The following is a 10,211-nucleotide window of genomic DNA, read 5'->3' on the forward strand; positions in this document are numbered from 1 at the left end:
GTAGGTAGATAGATAGATAGATAGGTAGGTAGATAGATAGGTAGATAGATAGATGATTGATAGACAGACAGATGACAGACTAGATAGATAGATAAATAGATAGATAGACACACAGACAGACAGACAGATGATAGACAACATACATACATATATGATACATACATGATAGGTAGACAGACATATGACAGACTTGATAAATAGATACCTAGATAGATGACTGACAGACAGACAGATAGATAGACAGATGACAGAGACATGATAAATAGACAGACAGACAGACAGACAGACAGACAGACAGACAGACAGACAGACAGACAGATAGATGATAGAGGGATGGAAAGAAAGAGATCTTCAGAGTCAAAAAAGCCATACAGTTTGAGAGGAGCTATTATGTTTAGAGGTGAATGGTAGAAGTGTTTTTTTATTTTAAAGGTGGTGTGGGTTTGGTGGTTTGTTCTTGAGGGTTGTTTGTAGTATTGTTTTCTATTTTAGTAATTATTAATTGATCCTGTAAGGGGAGTGTGTGTTCTTTTAGGGGAAATATCTGAATTCAGCAATTGCTCTGCAGTCTGGCAGTGCAGAATACACCATAAAAGGGGCAATGGAAGTCCATTATAATAGCTATGAATATTATTCTTTGACATCACTAATGGTTGTCTATTCAAACCCGATGGAGGCTTCATAACACAGAGCTCACCAGCAAGTTACATCAGCAGCCATAACGTCTAATTCCCTTATCCAAAACCTCCAGGCTGGAGACATGCCTTCCAACAAATTTCTCCAGATGTTTGATCTGTCGATGCAGAATCCTGGATTCCTATCCATATAGGATAACAACACCTCTGAAGACTTTCAGATTGGGAAGATATGGGTATTGTATTGATTGAGAACCACAGTATAGAGGTTGGAATCAATTTCTTCTTCCAAAGACCCATCACTTGCTTCCCAAATATTTGAAACTTCTTACATTTGTCAGCTGGGTATCATCAATAGTGATTTTTGGATCAAATACCAATGTGGTTGGTATTTTGCACAGATTGATAGAACTATCAGCTCTTTTTTAGTCAGCCCAAAGAGCATAGCAGTGTCCGATAATTTGTTCAGTATCAACTACCAGCCAGTAACTTTGTGCTCTAGGAGCACAATCATAATAAAAAAGGTTCCTTATATGACTGTATGGAGGCACTTTATTTGTGGATCCAAGCAGTGAAGTCAAAGGGACCCTGGATGGCATGTAATAATATGCCAAGTTAAGAATACATTGAACAGGATTGTAGCTAACACACAACTTTGCTTCACCCCATTGGAAATGGCAAATGCGGCTAATGTATCACCATTGTAAAGGATTTGTCATGTCATTCCATCATGGAGTAGCTGAATCAACTTCATGAATTCCCTTGGATATCCATAACATCTCCAGATGATTCAGAGAACCTTCCTGTTTACAATATCGAATGCCTTTTTCAGTTCAATAAAAATAGTCAAGAAGTTTGTTTGTTCAATGCACTTTTGATGGATTTGTTTCATGGTAAATATCATGTCTGCTGTACTTTGTTCTAGCTCATCACATTGTCCCTGAGAGGTTCGTTTCCAAGAAGTGACAAGTTTGTAGAGAAGATACAGGCAAAAGTCTTGCCTGTGATGGACAGCAGTGAGCTACCCTGTACTTTCTACAGTCTGATTTGCTTCTCTTATTTTTATAAAAAGCCACAATGAAGGCATCCCGGAATCTTCAGGCATATCTTATATCAGCCAGGTATCTGCCAAGATGTATTGATATACAGTGGTACCTCTACCTACAAACACCTCTACTTAAGAACTTTTTTTCATAAGAACCGGGTGTTCAAGATTGTTTTGCCTCTTCTCAAAAAACTATTTTCCACTTACAACCCCGAGCCTCTGAAACTGTAACTGGAAAAGGCAGGGAGAAGCCTCCGTGGGGCCTCTCTAGGAATCTGCTGGGAGGAATCAGGGCTGGAAAAGGCATGGAGAAGCCTCCATGGGGCCTCTCTAGGAATCTCCTGGGAGGAAACAGGGCCTCCACCCTCCCTGTGGTTTCCCCAATTGCACACATTATTTCTTTTACATTGATTCCTATGGGGAAAATTGCTTCTTCTTACAAACCTTTCTACTTAAAAACCTGGTCACGGGATGAATTAAGTTCGTAAGTAGAGGTGCCACTGTATCTGTAAAGAGTTTGAGGGCTTTGTATATCTCAGCAGGAACACTCTCTTGCCCTGCCTGTTGCTTTGTTTGAGTTCATATGTGTTGTGGTTAGCTCTGGCCCAGCTCCTGCCCCAAGGAATGTGCAGGTGGATGTGGGGGAAACATCCACATGCCACAGGCCTGTTTTGCTCCCAATGGAATCTGCCGATGAAGCCTCCTCTGACCAAGGAAGCATGAGTGACAGGGAAGAGGGGAGTTTGGCAGACAGCCCAGGAGGATATCAATCATCTGTATGATCCTTGGATTCTGAACAAGAATTAATGACACGCCCATGCATGCGTAGAGTGATGCATAGGAGACAACAACTGAAGGATTATTACAAGAGAAAATGAGGTGACCTGTGGTTGGGTGGGGCTGCTGTAATTAGTGCTACAGATAAAAGTGCAGCCTGGTGTTTTAGCCTCATGGCAGTTTATCTGATTCATTGTTTCATCAAGATCGTGGTTTTTGTGCTGTTCAAGATTGTGTGTGGACTCTCTGGACTTTAGAATTGGACTCAATTTCCCAGTTATTGGGTGAGCGATTGGATTGCTTTTAACCTGTGCCTTGTGTGTACCAGAAAATCCCTTTGACATTTAAAAAGGGAGCTGTTTCTTTTTTTCTGTTCATAAAAACTTTTGGGTTTTCCTTTTATCGTGTGGTGTGTGTCTTCCTGGACTAATTACCCTGTAATTACGGGCGGTTGAAACACGCTGACAGAACAATATGTAAAATCACTTTCCTGATCTCATCAGTAGAAGGAGGCAGATCTAAGCACCCAAGTCTGGCAACAGAGAAATGTCAGGATTTCTGTTGTAAGACATCAGGACCAACTATTCAGTAGTTTGGGAAAGTGCTCAGCCCAGTAGTTTTCAATTCTTCCTGGTCAGTTGTTCCGGTTCAACTCCGGGAGATGACAGCAAGTGAGAACATCCTGATTTAGAAGCACCATAAACTGCTTTTATGGCACTGAAGAATTCTCCGGTGGCATGCATGCCTGCATAGCGTTCCATCTACTCAGCCTGCACAGCAAGCTTTCTCAGATACCACCCAGCCTGCATTTCTTGCAGTTTCTCCTATACTTTGGAGTGCAGATATTTCAAACTGTGTATGTTTGAGACAGATGATAAATGCCACTTTGCATAGATTTTGTTTTGGCCTGAAGGGCTCCTGAAATGGCCTCACGATTTTCATCAAAACCAATCTTGGTGCACCCAGGTGTTCAGTACAACTACCGTTGTTGCAGTCTGAGTGGTGACATTTTAAAACTGCATCCACTTTTTAGAACAGGTTCCAACAAGTGATAAATTGCCAGGAGTTTTTTTAAAAATTATAATTAAATACATCTTGAAAACATTGGATTTGACCTGGGTCCTGCAGTCTGATGATGATGAATGACAGTCCTTGGTGGTATACTGTGTAAAAGGCTACATGCAGGTGGAGGATTGACTGGCCAGTCTGTGATCTATCAAATTACTTGACTATGTCACAGTTTGTCAGCACAACCTCAAAGACATCGACATCACCTGGAAAATATAATAAAGTAACTTTATGTTATGGTATTACCCTACAGTCAACACACTAAAACAGTGGTTCTCAACCTGGTTCTCAGCCATTTCACAGGGTCACCTAAGACCAGGGGAAAAGATACATTTTCCATGGAGTTAGGAACTAAAGCTTCTATTCTGGCACCTTGGAACATATTTTTACAATCCGACCAATCAGGCGTTTACAGTAGGGGTGTCCCCCTGGCCTTCCTGCCAATCAGCTTAAAGCTCTATTGGGAGAATTGGTGCTAGACTTATGGTTGGGGGGGGGGGTCACCACAACATGAGGCACTGTATTAAGGGGTCATGGCATTAGAAAGGTTGAGAACCACTGCACTAAAGGGATACATCCCTTCACACTATTCTTTTTGGTAAGACACTTTGAAAACTGCTTACCACAAAGGTCAATGTTATCACAAGGAGACAAAATTATCTTTAAAATTGTCTCAACGTATACTCCAGACATAGCACAGAACACCATGGCCAGCTTTGCCACTTCCTATCTAGCCCCATGCAGCTCTATATTTCAGTATAAGAAGATCAGCAGGTGATCAGGCATTTGACTGCTGTGGCCTTCCATCAGGGAAAAAAAAAACTAAACGGCTTCTTCTTGATTTCCAGTAAGAGAGGAGCTTAGCAGCATGGGGCTAGTTGGAAATGGTCATCTTAATTCACTGGACAGCTGCTGGCTGGTGGCAAAAAAGGAGGGTGTGAATTTATACCCTTTCCAAATGGATCATTACATAATTAAAATAATAAAAACAAACACATGATGGATTATTAAAGATAAATACATAAGAACAGGTCCAAAGACTTATAAATATAACCCTCCAGAACGTATTTTTGAAATAATTCAGTACTGAGCAGGCTTTAAAAGAAATTTTGCTATGACTCAGTGATTTCAAATTATTCAGTAGTGCCATGTCAGAAACCAATTTGCATCATTAAGTCTAATTTCAGGAACTCGATATCAGTCACTTATCAATTTTCCTCTTCATCAAAGTCTGTATTTTACTAATTTTCTTTCTTCAATTGTCTTTGATTTCCCTTAGTGTTCTAATATCTCCAGAAAAAAAACCAAGCTGTGTAGCACATCTAATAGTGAACAGAAGGGCATGATAGCAGTTTTCCAGTATTCGAGAGGCTTTGCCACAAAGAAGAGGGGGTCAAATTATTTTCCAAAGCACCAGAAAGCAGGACAGGAAACAATGGATGTAAACTAATCAAGGAGCAAAGCAACCTGGATTGAGGAGAAACTTCCTAACAGTGAGTACAATTAACCAGTGGAACAGCTGGCCTTCTGAAGCAGTGGGTGCTTCACTACTGGAGATTTTTAAAACTAGAATGGACTGTGCTGCCAATTGTCTGAAATGGTGTAGGACAGTGATGGCGAGCCTATGGCACAGGTGCCACAGGTGGCATGCGGAGTCATTGCCCTAGCTCAGTTCCAACATACATGTGTGCCGCCCAGATGATTTTTGGCTCACACAGAAGCTCTCTGGGAGCGTATTTTTGGCTTCCAGAAAGCCTCCAAGCGAATGGGGGGAGGGCATTTTTACCCTTCCCTGGCTCCAGGGAAGCCTATGGAGCTTGAGGGGGGCAAAAACAAGCCTATTGGGCCCACCAGAAGTTGGGAAACAGGGCTTTTCTTTCCTCCAGAGGGCCACCAGGGGGTGGGGAAAGCTGTTTTCACCCTCCCCGGGCTTTGAATTATGGGTGTGGGCACTCATGATAGCATGTGTGCATGCTCTTTCGGCACCTGAAAAAAAAGAGGTTCCCAATCACTGGTATAGGATCTCTTACTTGAGCAGGAGGCTGAACTAGAAGGTCCAAGGTCCCTTCCAGCTCTTTTCTGATTCTGAAAGTATAACTCAACCAAGAAGAAAAGTTATCAGCAACCTTATCTGATAAGGGTACATGAGGAGGGAAAAAAGCAGTGTGACAGACAGACAGAACAGTGGCAGGATAAGAATAGAAGGAAACGGGAAAATGGGTGACATGTCCAAGAATATGGATGGAGGATCCAGATGGGCCCTTCAATTTGGCAGTCTCTTGGTTGATGATGGGCAATAGAAGCCATAATAACAAAGAATGAGACCTTCACCTATAGTATTTGATTTGATTGGGACTTTTTCCTTTGATTGTTCTATAAGGAACAGGGCCAAAGAAGAAGAGCAAAGCAGAGAATAATGAACAAGGAGAAGCCAGCAACCCCCTTCTTAATAGTACAGGTATTCCTGTAATCTGCAAAGATTTAAAATCTGATTTAGGGGAATCAGTGGTAATGAAATGACTAATAGTTAAAAGAGGAACTATCATCTTTTAATCAGAATAAAGAGATGTATTGTTACAACTTCCAAAGATCTTTATTGGTGATGGGGAAAACTCTGGATTTAATGTGAAAGAATCCTGGGAAGTAGGGGAATAAATAATTCAGAGGCCTTGGGGCTGAATGAAAGCAGCATAGAAAAATGCAGAGAGAATTGCAACTGGGGGGGGGAGGTCAGTGAACAGGTGTATGGCAGAAAAAAAATCAACACCCAAAATTTCAGAAGTAAGAAAAAAGTTGAAAAACTAGGGAGGGATGGGCTAGCTGAGAATGAAAAAGACAAAGTTGGGATGAGCGGGAGGGAAGATGCAAAGGGCAAAAATGTAATAGGGAAGGCTTGGACACCTTAGGCAGGCAGCAAATGAGTGAAAGGATTGTTAGCTTTCTGTTCCTTTATGGTGAGGAGGGAGAAGCTTAGAATCTGCAGGGCCAGATACAGCTTTTAAAAGCTTTGGACACAGCTGCAAACAATCTTTTAAAAGCTGCCACCAGGCTGTAATTATTAATGTAACAGAAAAATAAGTGCTAGGAGAAGAATGACATTAGCCTTAGCACATGGCAGCACTTGCTTCATCTTGTCTAGGCTGGGGAGCTAAACAGGATGGTCCTGGATGGATGGAAGGAATTAAAAAAATACCAAGTCTACGAGTTAAAACTGTGGGGGCTAGGGAGAGAAAAAGTACTATGAGAAGACAGGAGGCAAGTCAGTTATGTACTGTTGCCAAGGAATTATATGGATTTATCCATGAAATCACCAAAGAAGAGACCTCAGCTTGGAGGACACTTTACCTTTTAATTATATTTGTTCTAGGTGTAATTAAAAATCAAATTTAACCCCTGCAGGCTGCTTTAAAAAAAATACAGGCCTTTTTTTTAAAAAAAAAAAAAGAGTTGAACCCTTGTTTTCAGATCATTTTTGTTTCACCATCATAGCTCAATGAATGCTATGTCAGTTTGTATAATAAAACTTATCTCATCCATAACTTGATTGTGAATGAAAAAGTCAACTTGACATGCTTTATTGAAACCTGGCCTGGGTGGGGACTCCCTCTTGAAGATGTGCCTTTCCAGATTTCGGGTGTGGCACCAATAGTGATTTCAGGGCAGGAATGGGCGGCTGTGGTTATCTGGTGTCTCTTAGGGATGCTGTTACATAAAGCCAGGGGAGAGACCCTGTTTATGGAACTGGGCCATTCAATTGGAGCTGCTGCTTGCCTACCTTCCTTGCTCCAGTAGAAAGACACCCATGCTTCTTAAACTATTAAATTGTGTGATTTGTGCTAGCATAGTCAATTGAAGATAGATTCATCTTACAATGAACTGATTTAGGACAATATTACTACTATTACCTGCAATGACACTCTAATGTCATTTTTGTTATTTAGCATATACTGTACTTCCATATTCAGCTGATGTTTCTGGCTGAGAATCAAAATGATTGCAATAAATCTTAGCTAAATTGAATGAAACAGGGAGTATGGATCTGAAAATTAATGCATCCAAGGCCAAATAATTTGTTTTTGACTAGGAGAATTGAACTGTTGCAAGATAAATAAATGGTGTAAAACCAGAACAAAGTGAAACATATGTGTATCTTGGTAGAACGCTTACCAAAGATATTGAGTTCTTGAAATATTACACTTTTAAAAGATTAGCAAAATAATTTACCCTGCAATAACTTTTGCCCTCCCCATTATCACTGCATCATTAAAGTTAATATAGCTGCTGGTTTCAATATATTGACAAAAGTTTTAAAAAAACCTCCACCCTATGATGCACCAGCATCAGGCTTCAGAAAGATTCAATAAATAAATCAACAAACATATAAAACATTAAGCCCTGCCATAAAACCAAATGATACCTACTTAGAAGTAAACTGCACTGAGTTCAAAAGTATTTAATTCCAAGTATCTATAATATTGCAATTTAAATTGTGGATCTTTATTATTGCCTTATGACTCTTAAAATCAACTACCATATTAAAACATCCATGTATAAGAAAACAACAAAACCAAGGCTTATGGGAAATAACCCTAATAATATGTGAATAGATACGAGTGATCTTTATTTGTGCCTATTCATATAACTCCTAAGTTATATGCAAATCTTTATTTGCAAAGATTTGTGCTTATTCATATAACTCCAAAGTTAAATGTTATACTAAAAAGAAAATCCTCTGCCTAAAATAACATATTATAATAGCTGTTGTCTCCAATTTTCTATAATCCCAGATTTTACTACACAGGGTAAGACTTACTAAGAATTATCCCAATGAATAAAATATAAACTTCTTGATTTATATTACTTAAACTTACTCCAAAGATTTGGAATAAATTTGTGTCACTTTTAAGGTTAACATGTACTTCTGATTTTAAATAAAACACAATTCTGTGTATACTTAATACAGAAGTTTAACTTTGAAGAAGTTTGTTATTGAGGAAATAAAGTTGCTCTCTTGGTTCACCCTGGGAAAATTCCCAAACCGACCACCCACGTGGCAAAAAAAAAATATCTCACCTTGCTCTGGCCCACCTGGAGGGTCTTTAAATACCATTCCCAAACATGGCCAGAGGGAGTTCATTTGCAGTCCTTGAGCGCAACCATCCCCAGGCCTTCTGTCCCGGACTCATACTGGGTGCCCGAAGAGGATGAGCGCCTCCAAGAACAGTGCAAGTTGGAGCCCTTCTTGCGAAAGGAAGAAGTGAAACGGTAGAACTTCCTATGCTGGTTGCGGAGATATTCGCGGTAGTTCCTGGTCAGCAAGATATAAAGGAAGGGGTTGATGCAACTATTGCTGTAGGTCAGGCAAGTGACCAGGTAGTTGATGTACTTCTGGACGTGGAGCGGCAGCCCCAGGGGGCCGTGGTAGAGGGACACCAGCTGCCAGATCCAGAAGGGCAAGAAACAGGCCCAGAAGACCAGCACGATGGTGAAGACCAGGATGAGAACTTTCTGGCGAGGAGAGCGCTTGGGCCCCGTTTTGCGCGGCGGGTTCTTCTGCGACTCCAAGTAAGTGGCGGCCAGGCGGGCGTAGAGGCAGCCAATGAGCAGCCCGGGGGCCAGGATGCTAGTGCTGAAAAGAACCGTCAGGTAGAGCCGGAAGGCGTCGGGGTTCCAGGTCGGGGCACAGATATGCTTGCCATCGCGGCTCCGGCTCAAGGTGACCATCAGCATCATGGGCAGGGTGAGGAGCAGCGAGATCCCCCAGACGGCGCCGGCGGTGACCCTGCGGAAGCGCGGGGCGCGGTGGCGCACGGCCAGCGGTCGGGTGACGGCCAAGTAGCGCTCGGTGCACATGACGGTCAGGGTGAAGATGCTGGCGTGCATGGTGAGCAGGTCCAGGCTGAGGAGGAAGCGGCAGCCCAGCTCGCCGAAGTACCAGTCCTGGGCCACCGACGTACCCACGATGAAGGGGATGGAGCATAGGTAGAGCAGGTCGGCCAAGGCCAGGCTGGCGATGGAGCCGGACAAGGGAGCGCCCCGGGCGCCCCGGCCCGAGCGCCAGAGCAGCGCCAAGGTGTACACGTTGCCCGTCACGCCGGCCACACACATGACGGAGAGGACGGCGCCAAAAACCCAGGTCGCCGCCGCTTCCCCGCTGGCGCTTCCCCCGGCTGCTGCCCGAGAAGACTCGTTGCCAAGCCCGACGCTCAAGTTGCGCTCCATTGCGCGCGCGGAGCAAGTAGGGCCGGTCGCTTTCTCATCCCCCCCACCGCACCTTCGCCAACTTTGCGCGCGGTGGCCCTCGCCTCCCGCTCTCCTGACGGGGACTCCAGGCGGCCAATGGCTGGCTCCGTTCCCGAGCCTTGCCTGCCCCGAGTTCCGCGGCTGCCGTTGCTCCACAGCAGCCGCCCTGGGACCGGGCTTCTCCTCCTCCTTCAGCGGCTTGACGGTCGGAGTTGAGTAAAAAGCTACTCAAGTAGTCGGGGCTTGCCGGGAACCGCAGTTGCGCTCATGGGAGGGCGTTGGGGTTGTCTTGTGCGTTGTTTTATGGGGCTGACCTGCTTCTTCTTCCTCTGGAAAGCAACTAGCCTTGGAGGGAAGACTTAGACCAACCCCCCCCCCCAATAATCTTTTATTTATTTTCTTTTTCATGTCATGTTCATACAAGTATCAATGCATGTACCTTG

General features: G+C 43.3%; 1 protein-coding gene across 1 annotated transcript; it reads right to left on the bottom strand.

Annotated features, from left to right (window-relative positions):
* Positions 1-8,658: 8,658 nt before the first annotated feature.
* LOC139158612 (urotensin-2 receptor-like) lies at positions 8,659-9,747 on the bottom strand. The gene has a single exon (XM_070735937.1). The coding sequence runs from the start codon at positions 9,745-9,747 to the stop codon at positions 8,659-8,661; it is 1,089 nt and encodes a 362-aa protein (XP_070592038.1).
* Positions 9,748-10,211: the final 464 nt, after the last annotated feature.

This window comes from Erythrolamprus reginae, chromosome 2, assembly GCF_031021105.1.
Source record: "Erythrolamprus reginae isolate rEryReg1 chromosome 2, rEryReg1.hap1, whole genome shotgun sequence".
Taxonomy (NCBI): Eukaryota; Metazoa; Chordata; class Lepidosauria; order Squamata; family Dipsadidae; genus Erythrolamprus; species Erythrolamprus reginae.